We start from the raw sequence: 24,426 nt of genomic DNA, 5'->3' as shown, positions 1-24,426 counted from the left end.
GGCACGCTTGACAGTGATTGGCAGGGCTGCCATGACAACGCTACAACGACACCAAGAAGACCAATAGAAAAGGGAAACAAAATGTTTCAATGCTACACTCAACGGCGGATTTAGGGGGGAGATATTATGAGGCTGGTGTCATTAGGCGATAGCCATTGAATCATTGAATCTTTTTTACTTACCGTATTTTTCGGTTTTTCTTTTTCTCGATAATTTTCTTTCTCTCTCAGGTCATTTCCATGGTTTTCAGATCGCCTTTAGAGCTTTATCCCTCCCATTTCTTCCTGCCTAACTTCGCTGATCGCCCTCTGCTCCTGGCGAACAGCGCTCCCACCACCAGGTCTCCAGAAGACTTGTCCATGTTTCAGCTACCGACCCTCAACTTCTCCCCGGAGCAGGTGGCAAGCGTCTGCGAGACGCTGGAGGAGACCGGGGACATCGAACGACTGGGCCGTTTCCTCTGGTCCCTGCCTGTGGCTCCGGGAGCATGCGAGGCGATCAACAAACACGAGTCCATCCTGCGCGCCCGCGCCGTGGTAGCTTTCCACACGGGGAATTTCAGAGACCTCTATCACATCCTGGAAAACCACAAGTTCACCAAGGACTCGCACGGCAAACTGCAGGCCATGTGGCTGGAAGCTCACTATCAGGAGGCCGAGAAACTTCGCGGTCGTCCGCTCGGACCGGTCGATAAGTACCGGGTGCGGAAGAAGTTTCCGCTGCCTCGGACCATCTGGGACGGGGAGCAGAAGACGCACTGTTTTAAGGAGCGGACACGGAGTCTGCTGAGGGAGTGGTACCTTCAGGACCCGTATCCAAACCCCAGCAAGAAAAGGGAACTGGCTCAAGCCACAGGACTCACTCCCACACAAGTCGGGAACTGGTTTAAAAACCGGAGGCAACGAGACAGAGCGGCAGCAGCCAAAAACAGGTCGGTGTTTTTACGCGCGGGAAGTAAAACACAAGAGCTCACTTTTCTGGGGGACAACCAGAAAAATATATATTTCAATATGCTGCAAGGTTTTCAAAAGCTTATCCTAGAAAATACTGACTGTCAGTCAGGCGGAAGCAGCAGCTGCGCCGACATTGTTGACATGAAGCCAAATCCGGATAAAAGCTGCACTTTTACGGCGGTTTTAAATTCACACTTTTTCCTAAATTTTAATGTACGTTTTGGCTTTTTTTTCTAATGTAAAAATTAAATGAATAGTCTTTAAAACTCCTTTATTTTAGGAGCCTAAAATATAAAGTCAAAATAACTTATGCCTATTAGATCATGTTGAAAAACATGAATGAAAACACAAACTAGAAAAAACAAACTTTTAAAAACTAAAAATTAAATTTTATTGTGTTTTTTTTTCAACCAGAAAAGTCCTTAATCAAAACAGGTAAAATTATTCAAAGTTATGAGAAAAGAGAAATCTTAACTTTAATTAATTTATCATGAATAATGTCATTAAAATATCAATATAATAAGCTAAAAATATCCTTTGGATTATTTTTAAAAATTGCAGTTGATTAAGAGAAGTAAATAAAAGGTGAAAATATTTTTGCAAAAATATTTGAATTTTTTACAGTCTCTAAAACAAAATCTGTTGCTTGGTTTTTCCACCTAAAACTATTTTGTTTGTTTTTTTAAGTATAAAATACAATTATTTTTTATGAACTATGGTGCCTTTGTTATATTCATGTAAAACATAGAGTGACTGAGCAGCCAAACGCACAATACTAATAAAAAGAATATTGATTTTATACTTTTCTAAAGAGAACAGGCGTCTAAGTCGGGCTGCGTTGTTGATATTGTAGTTGTATCATTCCGCTGAAATGCTGTAACTGATTGGAAAATACCCCAGAGAGCACTAAGCCATATGAACACTATTCTAATCTTTTTGATAAATGAATAGATCTATTTCGGCACTGACATTATCCCGTCGTGATGGAGTTATTATCGTGAGTGGACAAGAGATAAACATTCAGGATGATTGGAGTAACCACTCCAGTCATGCACTTCCATCTGAATCAGCTGCCAAAGCTTCTAGGCGGTTGCGTAATTTTGCAAAAAAATAAATAAAATAATAATAATTTTGATTTTAAAGTTTTTAGGTGTCAACTGAAAACAACTGAAGGGTTAGAAAATAGATCCAAGGACAAGGACAGAAAGTGTGGACAAAACTAAGTTGGGTTTTCTATTTTCCTCTGACACCAAACATCTCATTTATCCCGAAGTGTTGTGCGATCACAAGACGTGCTTTAACAACAACAACAACAGCAGAACTCCATTACATTTGCTCCAACATTTGCTGGTCTAAACAGCGCGGCGTTGTGTCCCCTGAAAGCTGGCTGCTTGATAAATAAAAGCATGCATGCATGGCTGGGGCCGGCAGGGGAAAAGAAAGGCGAGTTTGAACCCCTATTTTGCACTATGAGGAGGAGGAGGAGGAAGGGAGCGGGGGTGCACATTCTCAGGTCTAATTGCTATTTCTCTCGCCTTTTTCTCCTCCTTTTCTCCCCCTCCACCTCGCTTCTTTTCCTTAGGCTTCAGCACCAAGCAATAGGACCGAGCGGTATGAGGTCCCTCTCAGAGGCCGGGCTCACCCCTCACAGCTCGGCGGAGTCGCCTTCCACCGCGGCCAGTCCCACCACCAGCGTTTCCAGTATGACAGAGAGAGTTGATACTGGGACGTCCATCCTGTCCGTCACATCCAGCGATTCAGAGTGCGATGTATGATACGCAAGGGGGAAAAACACACACACACAAGAACAAACAAAAAGAGAATTATTTACAGGAAAAATGGACCTGAGAGGAAGAAAAAAAGACTTATGAAATATGGTGGATGAAAAAAGGACCGATTGATATAAATATTAAAATAAAAGAGATAAAAGCACGTCGGTTTTTTAAAGCGCTTCAAAGGACCCCTCCTCTTCATACCCCAACACTAATAGACTACTTGCATGATGTTTTTTTCTCTTTTTCATTTTGTAATCAGGGAAAATGCAAGATTTTCCATCAAGAACCAGAGGAAATAAAAACAGATCGTCTTGACGTCTTCTTCACATTTTTAACCCCCCCCCCTTCCAAACCCATCCTTGGATTTCAGTCCCATTGGTGATGATGAAGGTTAGGAAGCCGCCGTGCAGACAAGATGCAATCCTGTTTTAAACTTTGTGTTCATCAGACAATCATTTTATGTCCTAAGCACCTTTTTTCAAACACACCTCTGTCACTGCCTGTGTGGGGAAAACATGGTTTTAGAAATGTGTCAAAAACGGAACCGTTTCTGACTGTATCAGATTTTTATTTTTATTTTCAAAATTTTATATTGAATTATGTATATCTCAAATAATGCGATCATTCTCCCGCTCTGTAATATACGTGTAGAAATATGCTTGTACATAATTATTGCTCCTCACTCCTGACCTATCCAGCCCTTCCTCCGTGTCACCCTCTTTTCTATCCCTTCCTCACTTTTCTTGACTTGGTGTTCCTACATAAAATATTTGTCAAAACTTACAACTGAAGTGCTAAAGGCGTTTTTGTTATTTTTTGAAGGAGCTAAATCACACACACATACAAATATATTTATTAGCTTTTGCAAATTGTTTGTTGTTTTTTTTTTTCTTTCTTTGTGGTTTTTCTGTGCGTAAATTTACAAATCCACATTTCCGTTTGCTACTCGTCTTTGTCTGTCATTCCATCCGATTACAGATAAGAACGGTGTAAGTGGCTAAACACATGTTCATATTGGTGCATTATTGGATTGTGGAAGCATTAATGCTGAGCATAGCTTATGTGCTCCCGGCGCAGGTTACGCATGAAGTCAAAGCGTCAGCTGGTATAACTTTCCTCAAAGTTGTAGATTTGGTTTCTTCCGTGTCTGATGTGATTTTCTTTTTTAAATATGTCTGCTGATGTCATGCAGCACATAAATATCTGAGTGGTATTTCCCCCTTTGTTTACCGTTGCTGGTGAATACAGAAATTAAGTAAACGCACCATTAAATGGGCTAATCACGATGGGACTCCTCCCTTGTCTCAATCTCCCATTGTAGCTCCTGAAAAGAGCTTTTCTTCGTTCGGACAAGAACCATTTCCCCCTCTAAAAAAAGAAGAGAGGAAAAAAAAGTGGGGGGCTGTCTCTCCTGCAGTCTCTTCACATCCAAATCCCCAAGCAATTATGCTGCTGCCTCGGTATGATTTGCTTGAGGACACTGTTGCGCGAACAGCCACGGCTTTGGTGGAAACACTTTCCGCAAAGATTTGTTTCGGGTCTCCCTCTTGTAAACATGCGCGTCGACTGCTGCAGTCGTGCGTTTGCAGCAGAAAGTGGGACGGGGCTTACTCGCTAAGGCGCACTACTCCAAGGTAGAAGAACTGCTTAAACCTCCAATCTGGATAAGTTTACTCGCTGAAACTTTCTTCGAGTGAGAAAAAAACAGGCTCCAGACCTACTGATGTTTCAAAGAAGAACAAAAGCATTACATGATTTTCCAGAATGTTTCCTTTTTGTGCACAAGAGTGAAAGCTCAAACATAAATTATCCAGAGCGCCGTGTGCACATAAATGCGCACGCATTACAGGCTGAAAGAAGGTATTTAACATTTGGAATTAAGATTGGAAACCAATTTTCCTTCAACAAACCGTGTAATTGGTTTTATCTGTTATAAAGGCTTTAAGTTAAAGAGGCCATGAGAAAAATCCGAGGCGAAGGGAAACGCAGAAATAGATGATAAACTTTGTTGTAGCCTCTGATGTGACCCCATTTTTTCTGCATGTTTCCTCTTCAATGGATGAAATATGCCTTCAAAGCATCTCCTCGCGCGTAATTTTCTCACAAACCGGTATGAATCAGAGATCACAAAGCAGGTGCAGCGCTATTCCCTTTTTTGTAGATGAAGCAAACCAGAATCCTGTTTCAGACCCATTTTAAATATTAAACTGGCCTGTGAGAGATAGATAGGCCCCTAAATGAGCTCTGAGGGTCAGTGGCACAAGCAGACCCTTGTCATCCAACCCTCGCCTCTCCATTGACGCACCAGTTTATTGGCCACGACACATTACGGTCGTGATTTAGATTCAATTAATCGTAAACCGGACAGCATATTTTATCAGGAATGGAGGACGCGCGCCATGTCCAAGAGACATCGGGCTCAAGACGTAACTTTGAAATACGTTCACGTCACGTCCCTAAATTAATGCGCGTACGGATATGCAAATAAACTCCAAATTTTAACACAAGCAATAAGACGTCTGATGCAAAACTGATGTCAACTGAAGGTCAAACCAGACACACACCATAAGTCAACAATGTTGTCTTTCTGCTCAGACGCGTGTAACATTGTCAGGGAGTTGCATGGAAACTGGTTCTCAGTTGTTCAAACTTACGGAGGCCAGAGCGGCAGCAGCGAAAAGGGCTGGAAGTGTGAGACTGTGTTGCTGGCTGGGGTCATTAACAGTGGGGGAGCTCTTGTTCGTGATCTGTCAGCTCAAATATGGATCACAGGACAAAGGAACTTAGCGAAGAGTAATCTCTGTGTCTGATACTTACATGAGAGCAAACAGGAGTGTGAGACAAGTGCAGCAAAGATGAAGACCCGCACCCACTAGTCTTTTTTCCCTTCTTTCTAAAGTTGCTTTCTTCATTGGCACATTAACCTGGTGCAGAACAAACACAAACGCATCTGATTGGGTACAAGATGGCTTCTAGTTTAAGACTTTTGTGTCTTTAAGTCCTGAAAATGAAGAGAAAAAAAACAAATCTGTGTAACAGCCATAGGCTTATCTATCATAGATTCACAATAAAGTCTCTAAAACTGTGAAAATGACTGCAGTTTTTGGACTCCAAGGACGTGTCTGCATTCTTTGAGAGCAGTCAGACAGACAGGCAAATAAATAAACAAACAAATAAATAAATAACATTTTATTTACAAGTTGTGATCTTTATGCCCTGCTGTCCTTCACCTTTGATTGTCAAAGTTGCCTAAATGCGCTCGTAAATGCATTAAATTCGCGTGAGAAACCAAGTTTTATGACATAAAAATAACAACTTTAGGATTTTCCACTTCAGTGTCAACTCCTTATTGGGGAATAACAGCATATTTGATAAATAACCATTTGCATGGGAAAGGAAAACACGTTTCACACATTCTGCTCATTTGGTTGGGTTGGTGGTTGCATTTGGATGATCCAGTCAAAACTAAAATCTGTCTGTTTTTCGTATTCTCAACTACAATATATTACTTTAATCTATCAATTCAAACTGGGTTGGGGGGCAAATATTACCCTGACCTGTTCTTGCTTACCTCTTGATTTCTACGATTTCAACACCCGAGCGCGACTTTTTATCCAAGTATGTTTATTTATCAGCAGTTGTCAGAGGCGGAATGAGGGGGGGGCTAAAAGAATAAACTCTGCACCTCAGCAGTTATGATGGGGCCACATCTCCATTTTTGGAACTAAAGACAAAACGCACATCTTCTAGTCTTTTCTGTACAACACATATTCACAGTAATTAATAGAGTGACGATCTCATGAACTATTTTGTAATTTCATCAAACATCACTTTTATTCCATTTACAATGGAATAAATAGAATACTTAAACTCCTTTTTATTTTATTTTTTACAATTCAATAAACATTTAAAGAGATGGAGAAGGTGAGATGGAGAAGTTGAACGATATAAGACTACAAAATGTGTTTTGCATGTAGAGGCGTATTTTTTTAATGTGGTGGCTGAATTGTGCGCAATTTTCCTAATGCGCGCCGTTGTGCACCTGCTGCTTGATGACAGCTGATCGACCTCCCTCAGCGCCTTCTCACACGCACACCATTCATCACACGCGCACGTCCTCTCTGCAAGACGACGTCAGCATTCAGGGCAAAGTTAGAACAACAAAGAGCAATTTAGAGGTCACTCCCGCTGTATAATGTGTGCGCGCGTGTGCGCATGTGTGGCCAAGACGCGGTCCAGTCTGATGCTTCTTAGTGTGCAGTGCCAACGCGCAAGCCTCATCTATTTAAAACAAGTACGACATGAAAGCAACCCAAATCTAGCTTACTCGAGCGAATGTGATTATCACGCACCCCCATAACACACTCAAGTGCGCGCACAAGCGCAGCCCTGCACGCACGGCGCGAAGGTAGCTTGTGTGTGTTGTGTGGGGGGTGCTGCGTAGCAGTGCTGTGATCTTTCGCCTTGTGCACACCGAGTGGACAGAGGGCTGAGCAGCTTAAACAGAGCCCGGCACCTGTGATTTCTGCAGCCGTTCTCAGGCTTCCTGCGCACGGCACGGATGCGCGCAAAGAAAGGCGCCTCGACCAAACAGATTTTACGCACACATGGAGCAAAATAAATAAGGGGGGAAGCATGAAGAAAGCAATATTTAAACCTCTAAAAATTAGAGAAATATTGGCTTTAGCTTGAACTCAGTCCAAAACAGTAAAACTACATATTAAAATAAACTTTGTTGGTTATTTTGCTGAGCTTTTTCTGTCCTCTGCAGCTCCTGCTGCCAGAAAATACTAAATAACTAAGACATCCACAGACATCCACACTTTGCTTTTTTTGGCTCCACAACACTTGAATATTTCAGAGAACTAAACGATTTAGTAAATAAACTGGCCCAACACTAAACATTCCATCCAGATGCTAAATTTATTGGAAATTAGTTATTCAACTTCGCAGAAACTGCAATCGAATATTCTGGAGGGGAAAAAAACATTTTAGAATGGGCCCAAGGGTTCAACAATGAATGACACACACTGACTGGTCTGTGTGGCACACCCTGCTCCTCCAAAGCCTGCGATGCCACGCCTCCTTTTTGAGGCCAATGCACTGAACAAAAGGTCGGGAATTGACAGAGGCCCCGGTGTCCTTATCAATTTAACCTCCATTTATAAACCGATGGGATGGTTTACCCTGGATGCCTCCCTTCCCCCATTCACAACCAGCTCCGAGGGAAGGAAAGCCCCTCTGAGAGAAGACAGCGGCGGGACGGGGAGCAGCTGAGGCTCTAACGTGTTCCTTGACCGCCACCTAGAGGACACAAGTGGAATAAAAGAGAAAAGTCTTTCCAATCAGCTTTTTTCAAGTTAGTGCCGGGAAGCCCATTGTATTTTTTCATAATATTACTACTACTACTACTACTACTACTACTACTACTACTACTACTACTGCTACTACTACTACTACTAATAATAATAAAATGTGTTTGTACATTTAACACAACGGAAATACATTTGCGCATAAACTACCATAACTATTCACTTGTATTTGAAATGACTGTTTGTTTTATTAACTATTCACAATTTTTACTGTATACAGACAATAACAGAAAAAGCCAAATGCTCCAGTCTGCTTACATGCACATGCAGTCAATACATTTTCATGAAAATTTTGATTCCATGAAAGTCAAATGCTGTTATGACAGTAAACCAACTTCCCCATGTAGTGGGAGATCGGGGATCCAGATGCCAGAAGACTGAAATGGAAACCTCTGATCCCTGGTTACATTTTTAAATCCAATACCCAGAATTTTCCAGAGTGAGCGATGACTGTGAGAAATATAGGACTGGTAGCAGATAGAACTGTTGGCAGATGGATTCTGCTAAAGCACAGCCTTTTAGAGTTGAACTCCCCTGTTGTGGACAGCCGGAGGAAAAGAGTAGAGAGCATGCAACGGCAATGATTTTTACTGTAAATGCAAAGCGAAACGCTTACAGGAATTTGCCATGTATCCACCATTAAATGATTGCAGTAGTGAAAAGGGATACTTCATATTTTAAATGCAAAACATTAATTTCCCTATTTTAAAGTCCCTTAAATGTCTCAAAGTGGTTTATTTCTGATGCCAGCTTCAAAAGAATGTATAGCCAAAGCTTTTTTGTAAGGCCGGAAGAGCTGAGTTATAAAGTTTGAAGAATATAGATGAAAATAAATCCAACATGTTGGTATTCTACACAAATGAAAGTATTGTGAAATAAAGTGCACTTTAAAAATACTTTATTGCACAAGGATCAGGCATGTGTTGATGACATCGCCTGTATGCACAATACACATTCAGATGTGTGAAAAAAGTGGTTATTAATAAATACTGACAACAAAAACTTTTTTGGAATTCTTTGGGGCGTTTTTCTTTTACTCAGCCTTTCTGTATTCTGCTGAAAGGTTTTACTTGTCTTGGAAAACAGAAAGTTGTAGGAAAAATGTTGTTTAAATTCACTCTTCACAATTCCTCCTCTATCAAACATCTGCATGGTACATGGACCTTCCCTGTTAATAACTGGCTCAGGGCTCAGGAGGCCCTCAGCTGAAGAAGGATGTTTTGTTCGACCACTTATTCTATATTTAATAGGTTCTTGTACATGAGTCGGTTGTGGAGCATCGCTAAAGCGGCCTATTTAAAAACGGCCTCTGTCCCGAGGTGGCCCCCCTAAACACATGCATTATTAAAGCATACACTGGCCTTGTCCTCCACACTCGCTTCACTCTGTCCAGTTCAGCAGGCAGCAGCAGCAGCTGCATAACTCCCACAAGGAGAATGAAAACACAGTTGAGTGTTCAGAGCTCAGAGGTCGAGTGAATGTCTCATGGATGGATGAGAGGGGAGCGGTCACAGGCCAAAACAGCAAATATTCTTTCCTATTCTTTCAAAACTGACTTAATCTCAGCAGTGATTCGTTCTGGTGGGGAGGGGACCCTCAAACACCATCTGAAAGGGGAAAAAAATCCCACAAATGCTCTCAGGAGTTCCTCACATGTTTCAACACTCAGAAATGTCAAAATGACATTTTATATAATTCTGAACAAACTAAATAAACTGAGCTGAGAAGAGAATTTCTTCCAACAGTTTAATTCTTTCTACCAGCATCCCCTCCTTGGCCGCTCTACAAACACATGCATGCACACAGATACACACAGCATAAAAATTGAATGTGAGCAGTAGGAGAGGACTAAGAGAGGGCAAGGACAGAGGTTGAGAGCAGGAGAAACGGTCAATTGGCTTAACTCAGTGGTGTCTGTTCTTGGTGCGATGGTGTCAGTGGGCAATGTGCAAATGTGCACTCTTTTGATTTCCCTGATGTAATCCTCTGCAGCATACTGGTAGCCTGTAAAGCCCCAAGGAGCAGAGATGAATGAGATGCTGCACAGCGTTTGTTCTGGGATTAAGACAGAGCCTCCTCACATTCACTCTTCAAATGTGGGACGCACACAAGACAAAAAGCTGTATGTACAAATGTGCTGCAGAATACACTTACTCCTGCAGACAGATGTCATTTAACTGTAATGCATTTTGTACAATCCACGTTTGCACAGTAATTATGCTACAGTGCCCTCTAGTGATGCATCCAAAATGCAAATTTACAGTGTGTCTGGTTTAGAAGGAAAAGATGAGTGCTTTATTTGAGTTAAAATTTATCTTCAAAACAATATTACATGTGTTTGATGAAAACTTTTTTCCCCCCGATGAATCAGTGTATTAGATTTATACACAAAATGCATTAATTCACCAAGTTTTTAAACAGAAATGGACATTTTGGGTTTCCAAAAGTCAGAACAGTAATTATTTACGTGCATGTTTCAGATTAACTAGTGTTTTCAAATGGAACAAACTATTATCATGGGTTTTGTTAGTTCATTTATTGTGTGATGATGTCTGCTGCATGTAATGCCACTATTTTCTAATCCTGTTAGAGTCTAAATACACAGGATTCATGTAACACCAGTGTCACCGTGGCAACGTGGTGGGTCTGTGCATCATTGCTTCTTCACCTTTTTCTGACTCACCATCAAAAATACAATTTAGATATTAATTATTCCTTTTAAAGCAAATAATTTCCCAATTTATTTTATTTTAATTTGATGGAAAAATGGAAAAAGAGATGCTCAGTTACAACCACAAGGAACTATAAAATTATCATTTGTTAATGCACAAACCTAAACCATACAAGTGAGATATAACTTTAAAATAAAGAAGATTGGCAGCATGAGGAATGCATTAGCAAATACAGTCTTTTTTGCTCAACTCTGCAGCATTTCCTGCTGCTTCTTCAGGCTCTCATGCCTTCCGGATCTATTCCAAAGTTGTGTCTGGATCAAGTCAAGTGTACAACAAATTATAAATGGAGTGTGCTAAAATTTTAAGGTTACTGCCAGCCTTCTTTATGTTGACCTATGTGCGACGAGGATATACTCGTGTTGTGATTTCTGCACTTCGTCAGACAAAATTCTGAAACCTGGAGCGTTTGATGTGCAGTGGATGAATTAATCAAGCAGTAAGTTAACAGCAACAGGGAAAGATGGAGACTTGAAGCAGCTGCCATTGCTCCAGGTAAGAGAACAACAAAAAGGTGAATCAGAAGCCTGAAAACCAGTCTAGTGTAAGTTATCAAGATGAATAAGACATATGGGGTTAATAATGGATGGGAACAGTGGAAAAAATAAGTATTCAATTTTGTTTAGAATGAAATAACATGTGTATGCCTGTAAACATTATATATGTAAACCATGTCATTGACTTTGGGAGAAAAATTAATTTTCCAAATGCAATTTGCTGTTATCGAAACATAATGGGACATCAACACTTTAGCTTACAAATGGAACTACAAATTCCTGATTATCAGAGAAAATAGCTTAAATTATTTTTTGGACTGGTTTTGTTTCTTTTTTGTCAGATAAGGTAAAATCTCATATCTTATATTTCTGTAAAGTAACTATACAAGAAAAGTCTTGCAGTAACCCTTAATGAACACTGGGAGGCAGCAGTGAACAATCTTTTGACTGATTTTCTTTTAAGGCCAATGGCCAAAAACAAATAGTTTCATCTCATTAACCCTTGTGCTATCCTAGGCACTTACACATTGGGAGTTGGGTCATCTGGACCCCACTAGACAGTGCGCTGAACCTTTTTTCTTCAATGATTTTTGATCTTCACTGGTGTCCATGGATTACATGAAATCTTTCCACCTTTATCCACATTTGTCACGGTAGGGAGAACACGTCAGTGTAAGGGTGGGGTCATAGGATAGCACAAGAGTTAATAGTATACTTAAAATTCTGGTTATTTATCATGACTATTATTTTAATGTTTGTAAACATAAAACGATAAAGTGTTTTGGCAGTTACCCAGACTGATTATTAAAGCTGCCATTTGTAAACAGAAGTTTACTAGCACATTTGTCTAATTTATCCTCTATGTGAGCTATTTTAACATCAGAATGTGTAAACACACAGCAAGCTGATTCAATCGTCTGGCAGGTTGAACTTGTTAGTGTATTTAGGAGGAAACAGACAAACAGAACTGTACACGTTATCATGTCTGCTATGCCAACATTAACACTGATTGATCAGTTTCATGTCATGAACTGTCTAATGAAGTTAGATGGAATTTGAGTTGTTTACCAGGAACAACAAAGCCAAAGCAAGATATGGATGAGTTTCATAACATTTTGTCTTTGCACCAGGCAAACATTTTTTCTAAAAGTCCAGTCATCTATTCTTGTTTATCCCTTGTGCTATCTTAGATGACCCCACCCTTACATTGACGTGTTCTCCCTACCATGACAAAGGTGGATAAAGGTGGAAAGATTTCATGTAATCCATGGACACCAGTGAAGATCACAAATCATTGAAGAAAAAAGGTTCAGCGCACTGTCTAGTGGGGTCTAGATGACCCAACTCCCAATGTTAAAGTGCCTAGGATAGCACAAGGGTTACAGAAGAGAAACATCTGATGAAATAAAGCAAAGAAACTATGAAAATGCGTTTTTATACTTGTGAAAAAGTTTGTAAATTCAAAAGCTTTGACAAAACATGAAACACAACGTTGCTGGAATTTATGAATTTCTTTTTAAATTTCATCAATGGTTATTTTCTTTAGTTTGGCCTCACAGCTGAAAAACCCTCAACAACCTACTGCCCCTAAAAGCTTCAGATCCAGAAGTTCCTGAACAGGCAAAGAGTCATTTTTGAAATCTCCAGATGCTCCAACACAAAACAGAGATAAAAAAAGAATAAATAATTTTTTCATTTTGGTATTTGCTTGCTTTGAATAAAACCATGGGACAAAAAGATGTGAAGATTGATTCAAATGGTTGAAAATGACAAGACACATTCCAAAATAATAGTCAAGCCTAAAGAAAAATGGTAACAAATGATTTGTGCATAACAAATGATTCGATAAAATAGAGAGAATGGTGTGGTGAAAATAATAATGGTTCCTGTTTGCAGTATATGTTCCTGTAAGATTACTCTTAGGCATACATTTTATTCAAAGAGTAACTTAATAAGATGAACCTGAGAAAACACACGTAGCTGATAGGAAAAGCCTCTCCCCTCTTCTGAGAAGTCATTGCTTCCTTTAAACTGAAGATGTTAAATTACAGAACAAACAACAGCTTCACTGTGTAACTTAACTAACAACATCTTAAAAACAGTTTAACTATATCAGCTTTACTATTTCATCAACCGTTTTTTGTCCACTACGCTCTTTTCAATTTCAATTTTGAAACCATGTTTGATTGTGTGCTTGCAGCTAATTGTGAAACAAGTAAAACATCATTTGATCAGTAAAATCGAGCACTATGGTTAGTAAGGAAATTATAGATTTTTATATTTCTATTGTAATATGAAAATGATAAACAGTGTATACTTATATAGTGCTTTCTACCCTCTTTTGAAGGCCCAAAGTGCTTTACAGTCACATTCACCCATGCACACACACATTTACACGCTGATGGCAGCTCTGCTGACAAACACTGGCGCCAACCTCTCACCAGAGGCAAGGTGGGGTTCAGTGTCTTGCCCAAGGACACTTTGACACATGGGCATGCAAGGCAGGAATTAAACCTGCAATCTAATGATCATGGGTTGACCGCCCTACCGCTGCACCACGGCCGCCCACTGTTATTAGATGCCCCGTTACCAGTAAAGCAAGTATTCTTGTAGAGCTTTATTAGCTTTGCACTAATAATGAAGTCTGAGTTTCCTACTGTCCAAGGTGGGAGAAGAAAAGCTCAGGTGAGCTTTTTTTTCATAACCTCCCCTCTCTGCACTCATGCAAATAAAAGTTGAATTAATCTGCAGCTGTTTGCGAAGAGCTCTTTGACAACAGCCTTGTGGAAACACTTTATGTTCCTTTTCACTCTGTAAATATTACAAAGTAAATAGTCAGACATTACAAGACACTGTTTGTACAGTTTAGTCCACGGCACAAAACAAACTTTTATGAAACATTGAATTATCTTACACTCTGCAAATAGAATTTACTACTTCTGTTGGCAGCTCGTCTTTGAGAGTCTCAGAGGTTTGATAATGATAATGACAGTTAACTGCTCCAAACTTTTGTGACGATGTTCAATTTTTTGGTGAACTTCCTTTCGGATCTCTGCATGGAAGATGGGAAGGGTTTTGCAGGGTGATCCCGATCTCCATCAAAGGGCGCCCACAGCGCGCTCATGAGTGCGCAAAAGGAGTGCATGTTTTGTAACCCTATGCGTTAAGCACACAGCATTGATACTTGTACTCCTCTGGCCAGCTCACTCCCTCTCATTTTTGACTGTAACCCTACACTATGTACCCCCACTCACCTCCTCCTCATTTTCCTCAATCCCCAGACCCCCAACAGCTCCACGCGGGTTTATGGAACACACCTGAGCCAGCAAAAACGCACAAAGGCTGAGAAGACGCTGAGAGGAAGAATTGTTTTTGATCTAAACACAGTAGTGCCAGTCATGTGAGTTTTTCCGTTAGTGACAAACTTGGAATGGATTAGTTGGCAAGAGACAATATATCAAATTAAAAATATGACATTAAAAAAACCTCATGATTCTTCTAAGACCGTTTTTTTCTAGGACGATTAACTTGGCACTGTGTCGACTTGAGGAAGGCCATTCTGCTGACAAAAAATAAATGAACACAGGTAATGTACTATTAATAAATGTCATGTTAACATAGATTTTTTATAATTCTATTACAATGTGTCGGCATGTGTGAGTACATGCTGCACCTTCAAAGGAAGTGCTATTTGAAATTTAATGGAATTTCACAATAAAATAATGTTGTTTTAGCAGTTTCATTCAAAAAACATACAGTTGAAATAAAGAGCCACACACCTTACAATGTTACAGAGTCTCCCTACAGCAACTAGTTCATATTCATTTCTGTCATCTGACTTGGGCTTTGCACTTGTTTCTGCAGCGTAAATCCCAGCTGTCCCACTCACTTATGAGCTCAGCAACTGACCGCTAAAGGCAACAAGTGAGGTGAATTGTTAAATCCTCAAACCTAAGAATTTTTTTTTAACCTCAGAAGTTAAGTGTTGCTTGACCTTACTCAGTTAACCAAATCCTTTTCAGTTGATCAGTAAAATCTCTGAGATATTTTATTTTGATTACTTGCCGTTCACTTACTCTGTAAAACTATTGGAGTTGTGCTTCGATCAGTGGGTCCTGCATCTTCAAATTACAGCAGCGGTTTGACAAAATGTCTATGAACCACAGAGTTGCTGATTAAGCCTACTTGTTCAGCTGAAGTGAATCCCTAGCTCTGAGGCTGCAGCTATAAACGTCTGACCTCTGACCCCCCCTGAAGGGGGTTTAAGTGAAAGGAGAATTTCCCCACTGGGGCCAATAATGTATCACGTTATAATCAGCATCACTGTACCTGACATTTCCAAACGTCCCTGATTAAATAAGGCTAGAAAGGTGAAAATGCAAAAACTGATTTTAAGTGTTTGTGAATAATTCAAGTTTTTAATATATTTAAAGTATTTTGAGAGCTTACATTAAAAGCGTTTTTTTTCTTATTTGATCATTAAATGCAACCATGAATTAATAGTTTAATTGTCCTAACTTAAAATTAAATAACTCAAATTCATAAAGTCATATATTTTTGTATTTCATAGAAGTTGAAATGCAAACAAAAGTAAATAATAAAAAAGAAATTAAAATGTTCTTACATGAAATCCAAGTATGATTAATCAATTAAATATTCAAAGTTAAATATCAGACATATAGTGACTTTGCATAAATGGATAAAAAGGAAAATATATGAGGACAAAATAATATAAAACCGCAGCATTAAAAGTGCAACACCTGATCTCAGTTCGGTCGTTTTTACTTTTGTTTCATTCGTGGGGGCTAAATGTCAGCTTTGTTTAAAACAAAGTTGCCTCTGAAATCTCTTGAAAAAGTTAAGTAATTTCCTTTCACTCTGCCACCACAAATTTAACGGCCCAGGTAAGGACATGAGCTAACACCTGTACAGCTGTGATCCTGCAGCTTCTGAAGGCCCATCAATCAAAAATGCCAACTTTATGAGATAAAATCAGCGCCAGGAACCCTTTTTTCTTTCCTCTTTTAGTTTTCTGGACAGTCTTACATTTTGTTTAGTAACCTCTCTTTTGGGCGCGCTCGGCGCACTCACCGTGCCAGTTCCTCTTTCAACATATTGGGAAAGAAATGGCAGAAAAATGCAAGGGAGCGAAAATGAAGGCGCACTGGGGTTGCCGGGTTGGTTTGGTTCAAGGCCAGATATTCGGTGTTATGTCGCTTCACAGGCCGCTGTTATGAGCTTGTTTTGCACACATCCACATGTTGAGAAAATCTTGTTAATTATACTGCTCTGCATTGCATTTTGTGCGCCGGATACTCCCGGGGAAGATATTTTTTTGCAGAACGACACCTGCATCCCCGCGGACAGAGCGATCCCTCTGTTGCGCACAAGAAAATAGTTTACGCGCAACAATTGCAAAGTGGATAAACAATTCTGAATGTACATATTAGTCATTAACCGATTGTCAGAAAAGACTACAACAATCATTGTAAATGTGAGAAGCAGAAAAGAAAAGCTGCTCTGTTCTCTGAGAGGGGCTGAAGGTGCCGGACCTGTTCAAACAAAGTGTCCTCTTTCAACGCCCGCTTCCAGTTCTGTTGTCCTCCCGACAAAACTAAGCAGCCAGTTTTGTTCTCCTCAGCGGAGCGCGGAAAGATAAGGTGTCATCACTCCAACATCAAGGCTCCCCCCCTGAAAAAGTGCGGCTGAAGCGCACCCCGCTCTAATGGCCACATGCCACAAGTTTCACTCAGCCTCTTGACATGTGTTGTTTTTCCAAAGTGCCGCACAAGTGAAGCGTTTCTTTTCTCTTCATTTAAACACGCACCATAATTACTGATAAGAACTTCAACCTAGGGCCATCATTTATTAAATTAGTAGGGTACAAATAAATCACGAATAGCGCAAAAACTGAACTATAATTTTTTTTAATTTGCCAATTTATCAAATAATCCATTTAGTCACTAGATTTAAAAAAACACATTTTTTTGGCGTTTGAAAACTCTTCAGATGTATTTTTTCCTTAAATATTTGTTTAGACAACCTCCAACAAAAATTTCACGAGAGGCTTGGATGTTGTCCACCTTGAAAGATGTCCTTGAAAAGTTGAAAGCTGTTGCAATCTGACAAACTTCCGGTATACACACAGAGAAAAAAACGCATCCCTTTGAAAGCTGGATAAATCCAAATTTATAAAGTGTTTGGTAAGATCGCCTTAAAAAAACCTGTAAAAAACACGCAATCATGGAGATTCCTTGGGTCCCCCATAAAAGCATTTTGGAACCGTCAAGTTCCGCAACAAAAATACACCCAAAGTGCAAAAAAGACTTTTGATAATTCACACTTTGATCCATCTCGTTGGATGCAAAGAGTTACCAACAAATGAATAAATAAATAAATAAATAAATAAATAAATAAATAAATAAATAAATAAATAAATTAGTCATTCAAATAAAACAGATTTTGGTTCTTTTATTGTAAAGTTATATCAAACTATATGAATCGCTTTATGGTTTTATGAGACTTACATGCCTTCTCTCTCCGAAGGAAAAAATGTACATAAGAATAATAAGAAGATAATTTTTTTCAGTTCTCCAAGGGTCTCACGAGACTCTTAAAAGTGTCAAAAAAAAACAAAAATAAACATGACAGCCCTGAAAGCCCAACATCCTCTGCAACAAGAACTTTAGAAAAATTATAAATGAAATGAATTAAACAAAAATGAATGCATATGTGTCTCTGCAAAAAGGAAAAAAAAATCATTGTGAACGTAAAGGCGGAGTTAAAAGTCACACGGCCTTTGTCCACACTCCTAGACTCACAACGGTAATAGATAACAAACTTTATTGTTTTCAACAATATATCATATTATTACATTCAGAACTCTCTATATTTCTTTGTGAAGAAATTACTTTTTTCCCCTTTTCTTCTTCAAATGTCCTGAATTGAAACAGCCAGGTTAAGGAGAGTATTTTTGTTCACAGAAGTGCTCCAGACTTTTTTGTGTTTGAAGAAAAACCCTCCGAGAAGTCTGTTTGGAGGATAAGACAATCACGTGGCTACTGGCAGGATTTTCTTCCCCTCGCTTGATGAAAAACAGTTTTTAAAGGTAGAATATGAGACTTAATGATTTGTTACGGTGGCTGTTCTCGCAGTGTTCCAGTCCTTGCAGATTGACGCATGAGCTTCACGCCACCTCGTAAATCACTCCCCTTAAAAAACTGCTTTTGTCCTAATTCTCTTCATTTATTTTATTTTTTAAGAGCCGAGGTCCACTAGATTTGAAGACATAGGGTTCAGTATGGTTTCGTGGTGTAATGAGTGGTGATGGTGCATCGAGTCTGCACCGCCGGGCACAGGGATTGCACTGGGTCCCGGCGGTGGAGCGAGGCCGTGTAGTGACTGTAAACCGGTGTTTGAGCCCAGGAGCAGAGCTGGGCTCTGAGATGTGTGATCCGGAGTTCCAGATGGAGTTTTTTCGTCATCCGAGCTCCCCAAAAGAGTTTTATTTCCATTCATAGAAGAAGTCAGTGGGTTGTGACTGTTGCTGTTGGAGTTTTCGTTGTTTTCTCTGTGAACACAAAAGCACGAAAACGCAGTGTGAGCGTTTTTACTAGTGTTTGAGCGTTCCAAATAAATCTACAGCTAAACAAGCTTTTGTTAAAATCTGGTTAAAATAATAATAAATCTCTTACATACAATTAATGTCTGTCACCTATAATTATGTTACAACAAGTTCATTAAAGCAACAATGCCTATTATTTATGAAGGCGTCCGCGTGCAGCTTTGGAGAGATGCGCAGAAGAAGCAAGTGGCAGAAATAATTAGAGGCTTCCCTTTTGTGCCACAGAGGAGCTGAACAATGACACGGGACAATAAATCCTGTCCGACGTGGCTGCATTTAGAAACAAATTATTTGAACCAGGCTGACAAATGTAATCGTTCCCCAAATGGGGCGTTTGGGGCTGCATGTGGCACGGATCACGCGTGCGCTTTTTCACTGCGGGATGACATGATTTAGGTGAAGCTTTCAGTCCAAATTAGTGGCCAGAGGGTGAAAGAAGACACCAGCTGAACGAGCACCTGACCGAGACACCCCAGAGTAACCTCTCTGTGAGCCTGAAACGAAAAGAAGCTTTTTTGAGGCCGCAAAGAGAAAGACGCACATCCAGACCTGCTGCACCACAAAACAACTTAGATGTGTTTCATGAGTATTATAAACTTTTTTTTTAAAGCTAGATCTTGAAAGTAAAACACTTTCAGTGGTTTATAAATCTAAAATAAAAAAAACCCGTTTGAGTTTCGTGAATTCGTCTGTCAACAACTTCAGTGATTTCCTGCTTTTTGTTTTTTCAAGGTTGTGCACTTTTTTAAACAGGAATTAAAGAGTTTCAGAGTGCAGTCATTTTGCGTAATTTGCTGCGCAAAATGCAGAAAATATTTGTGATTTGACGTAATGAGGTATAAAAAATATTTTAAAAGAAAGTTTGATGAAAAAGTTCCTACTTTTTTTGAAGCAGACATTAAAAGTTCCTACCTTTCCTTAGCCTCGGCGGCTCGATCCCGCTGCCGTCGGTTTTTGAACCAGTTGCTGACCTGCGTGGTCGTGAGTCCCGTGGCCTCGGCCAGCTCTCTTTTCTCCCGTGGGGATGGATAGGGGTTGTGGGTGTACCACTCGCGAAGGACGCTCCTGCTCTTTTCCTTGAAGCAGTAGCTGGTCTCCTCTCCGTCCCAGATGGAGCGGGGAAGAGGGAACTTTCTCCGGACGCGGTACTTCCCAACTGCGCCCAGCGGGCGGCCCCTTAGCTTTTCCGCCTCGATGTAGTGCGCTTTGAGCCACAGCTGCTGCAGCTTCGGGTGGTTGTGCGGGGAAAACTGGTGGCTCTCCAGGATCTTGTACAGCTCTCGGAAGTTGCCCCGGTGGAACGCGACAACGGCTTTTGCCTTGAGGACGCTCTCATTTTTGTGGAGGTGCTCGCACGCCGGGAGCGACCAGAGGAAGCGTCCCAGCCGCTCGATGTTGCCCCCTTGTTGGAGGACTTCGCAGACACACGCCACTTGTTCCTGCGTAAAACCAAAGGTCGGAAGCATTGACATGGCGACAACGTAAACCAAGACAGAGCGTGCCTTACTCCCGTCTGTCCTCTCAGTCTTTCGTTAAGTCAAGGCACATGAAGTCCATAACAGTGTAAAAGTCCCCAAAAGAGCAGGCTGACCCTTGGAGAACAATTTGGCAATATCCAACTGCGCGCAACTGAAGGCGTTCAAGCCCTTGCAGCCATGCAAAACAATTCCTCATAAAGTTACTGCGAAAGACTCAGAGTGAAAGTTGCCTCTCCTTCACCGTCCTCCTTCAGCTTTACTATAGCGTTTCAACATAAACTACTCCCGCAGACCAGGCTTGCTGGCTCGTTTTAATAATATTATTCTAAGCTGGCAAGACAAGTGATCATATGAACTCTGATTGGTCGGTTATCTGACCCGTGGATGGCGAGGATAAGACAATAGCCTTAGTCAAATTATTTGCCATGGTTACGCTGTCACTCAAGGCAACCCGATACGCATTGAGGTGGCTCCCTGGCAAAGTCGACCCGATTGTTCTCTTCACGCGCAGCCCGCCTTCCAATAGAACTCCTTCCCAGATTCCTCCCCTAAACAGTTTTGCCTCTCTCCTGTATTCTTGACTGACACCTCCAGCAGCCAAAGAGCGCAGACTTGCGCGCAGCGCAGAGTAGCTGATCCCGCAGCTGGAGGAAGGATGGCGCCAGAGCGCATCGAGCCCGCGGTGCGTCTTAAAGTTTTCTGGCAACTCTCACAAGTCAAACAAGATTTCTGCAGTGTCTGGGAATCTAAAGTTGAAAATAACACTTTCGCAGAAGTGAAGGAATTAAAAGACAAACAACCGTTGACGAAAAATAAAATTATAAATGAAATATATCTAAATTCATTTGTTTCACTTATCAATGAAAAAGGACGAAGTGGGGATACAGGTGCGGATGGAGTTTAACGCTATAAACCGCAAAAGCGCGCGCGCGTCAGATGCGCTCCATCTAAAAAAAAAGTCCACACTCTAAAAGACAAGATGTTTGAACATCTTTTGAAAAACTTGCATATGCAGGATGGGTAAATCAAAATCCAATCTAATTCTACCGAATAATATTTGTTTTAAAGAACAGAATTGAATAAAACCCAGTCGAAGGTTCTATAAGAGTGAGAGCAGGAGTCACTTCACAGGACGAATGAAGGTGTGCAGCTGCAGGAGAAAGCAGCTCATGTTTGCTGCGAACTTTGCAGCTCAGACCCAGAGAAGCAGTACGGATGAGCGGGGGCTCTGCATGAACCAGCACACCGGTGAGAACAATTTATTTGTATCATTTTTATTATCTGATAAAACTATTCAAAAGGAAGATATACACCAGATTAGTCGGATGTGACCAAATTTACAACCCCTCATCTTAAAGGGTTGATTTTAATAAAAATGACAAATTATGATATTTTTGAATAAAAGATTAAACGATTGGAATAGAGAAAAAATAACGAAGTAATAAGAAAATTGATATACATTTAGTTACAAAATGACATGAAAAAAAAGGATTTGCTAAAGTGATGACCGAGTCCTGTTTATGATGTTTGTCAGTGGGACCCGTTAATGAGAGACTGTTAGACACACTCATGTCGTCCATGACAAAGAATATTAAGTTATGCGCATCAGTACGCATAACTAAAAGGGTCAGAAATAATGACACACAAACACGCACTTTTAAATAAGGCAACATTAAAAAATAGACAACGTTTTGAAAAAAAAAATGCATTTTAATTTATTGTAACATTTTCGCGGGTGAGAACTAACACCTGAATTTCTAAGGGGTGTTAAATCAAATCATCCTCAGTTCTCCTTTGAGTCCCATGGATCAGATGAACTTTTGGAGACATTTTCGATGAGTTCGCTCTCGGCCTAATGCTGAGAGTCATTTCGTCGATGGCGCAGCTGTTTCTAAGAAATTATCAGCGGAGTTTTGTTTCACTTTGATTTACAAGTGCATGAGGAAGGGGAGATCTACAGGGAGAACCCGAGCTCTGGTGCTGGGCACACACCTCCTCACTGCGTCAAAATGACATGAGCAGATCTGAGGATTTTTACGCAATTAGTCCGACCGATGGCACTTGCCAATAGTCATGGAAAGAGGCTAGGGTGGGGGTGGGGGGTGACACTGGAGATGAAGGAAAAGGAACCTGGATAAAACGTGTGTGGGACAAAAAACAAGCAAAACAAAAGATAAAAGACAGTAACAACCAGTAACAACATGTATTTATTTAGATAAGTGATTAATTAAATCGTTTTTCGTTGATGGTGCACTTTCTGGCCAAAACATGCATAAAAATCTGCAGACATTTAAAATATGAAATTCATACAAGAAGATTTTTGGAATTATTGTCAAAAATCATAACCAAAAATGTAAACAATATAAATTCAAATTTGTTCTTATATATAACTTATAAAATTTGATATAAAAAAGTGCTTATTTTGGAACTGCTATAATGGATATAATGGAAAACCTCCGTCATACCAAAACTGTCACATGAACAGCAGCTCACTCAACAAGGCAAATACATTACTTATGAAGTTTGTAGTACATTTAGATAAGTGTGTTTTGAGTGTGTCACAGATTACACACAATGTGAAAACAAGAGCACTGGATGAAGAAAACAGCCTGAAAAGATAAAGTGCCATCATTTGCTGTAGGTATAATCAAGAAGTGGGTGTGTCAGAACTTCCATGCCTTTCCCTTGACAGTGTTTGTAAACCCCTTGTTTCCACTGATCAGTTTGATCAGAGGGCTCTGGCTCTGAAGCAGTAATTATTACAGCCACTGATGAATGAAGATCACGTTTCTCCTAATAGTCAAGCCCCTATTTTCACAACCTCCCACCGCTCACCTCAGCCACTCTCCATCCCGACCTCCTCTAATTGAGCTGATTACTGCAAGATGTGTGTGTTGCAAAGAGAATATGCATCGAGGTGGGCCTGCGTCATTGAGATGTGACTTTTAGTCTGCGAGACTGCTACACACACTGACCTGAGACCAGCCCAACATAGAGTTAATTAGCATCCTTTTTTGGATTGACTATAGTGTGGAGGATGAAATTATTAGAACCAGAACCTCTGTGTCGATATTGGTTAAGGGGACATGAAAGAGGGCCTATCCAATAATTGGCTGTTTACATCTCCCTTGTTTCCCCAGAGACCAAGGCTATCCTATAGCTGCACATTTCACTAAACCGCATTTCCAAACAACATGGAGGGGGAGGTTTGGGGGGGCAGGGCATTGAGGTGAGTGTGTGTACTAGTGTGACGTTTTTTTTCTTTCCATTTTTTTTTTTCATGACCAGACTGTAGGTTCATCAGATTTGGGGATTTAAGTTTCAGGCCACCTTAAGAGTATATGAATATTCCTTTATCGGAAGGTGATAAAAGCATACAAATCATTTGATCAGGATCAGAAAGAACACAACACAGGAAAGGGTGCAAACAAAATGACATAAAATACATATTATTTTGTTCCAAACATGTCCAATGCACCCAGAATATCCTCCTATATTCATACAGAGTTCATGCAGTGCACACTTTTAGCTTTACGTTGTTAACAGCCAACCAACATAATGAAGCTCTGAGTCATTTAACAAATCATTTAAAATTGTATTTTTCTTCAAATTATCTAAATTGGCTAATTTCCTCCTACAGGCCAAAACTGCTTCTGCTCAGCCTGAACCATTGAGGTGATTGTTTTTCACTAAGCAATCTGCATTATTAACCCAGTGGCTTAATGTCTAATGGCATGCTCATCAACCTCAAACAAACAGCGATCTTTGGCCTAAACTCTGTGATGCTCAAACTAATGGTAGATTTGTTAACAGTATTTATCCTTTTTGGAGGCTTTGTACAGAAAAGGGAGTCAAAACAGAGAATTCAATTCAATTTTATTTATTTAGCCCAATATTACAACAATAGTCGTCTCAATGGGGTTCATCCTAATTATAAGAACATGAAATAAATCAGTCATTAAATTCTATATTTAATAGCTAAACTAAGGAAAAAC

General features: G+C 40.1%; 2 protein-coding genes and 1 long non-coding RNA gene across 3 annotated transcripts in view; 2 read left to right on the top strand and 1 right to left on the bottom strand.

The window, feature by feature from the left end:
• The first annotated feature begins 116 nt into the window (after nucleotides 1-116).
• six3a (SIX homeobox 3a) lies at nucleotides 117-3,511 on the top strand. Its single transcript, NM_001122928.1, has 2 exons — nucleotides 117-931; nucleotides 2,536-3,511. The coding sequence occupies exons 1-2, from the start codon at nucleotides 240-242 to the stop codon at nucleotides 2,726-2,728; spliced, it is 885 nt and encodes a 294-aa protein (NP_001116400.1). The 5' UTR covers nucleotides 117-239; the 3' UTR covers nucleotides 2,729-3,511.
• A 14,278-nt stretch (nucleotides 3,512-17,789) lies between these two features.
• six2a (SIX homeobox 2a) lies at nucleotides 17,790-20,957 on the bottom strand. Its single transcript, XM_004077050.5, has 2 exons — nucleotides 19,866-20,957; nucleotides 17,790-18,899 (listed from the first exon to the last, which is right to left on the bottom strand). Exons 1-2 carry the CDS (start codon nucleotides 20,423-20,425, stop codon nucleotides 18,587-18,589), a joined length of 873 nt encoding a protein of 290 aa, XP_004077098.1. The 5' UTR covers nucleotides 20,426-20,957; the 3' UTR covers nucleotides 17,790-18,586.
• A 144-nt stretch (nucleotides 20,958-21,101) lies between these two features.
• The window catches only part of LOC144984144 (uncharacterized), a 36,526-nt gene continuing 33,201 nt past the window's right edge, over nucleotides 21,102-24,426 (top strand). The window contains exon 1 of the long non-coding RNA XR_013647810.1: nucleotides 21,102-21,679. This is a non-coding gene — a long non-coding RNA (uncharacterized LOC144984144). The remainder of the gene's footprint in view (nucleotides 21,680-24,426) is intronic.

The sequence above is a fragment of the Oryzias latipes genome, chromosome 15 (genome assembly GCF_053564925.1).
Source record: "Oryzias latipes strain Hd-rR chromosome 15, Olatipes_Hd-rR_3.1".
Classification (NCBI taxonomy): Eukaryota; Metazoa; Chordata; class Actinopteri; order Beloniformes; family Adrianichthyidae; genus Oryzias; species Oryzias latipes.
This window is presented reverse-complemented; position numbering and strand designations above follow the sequence as displayed.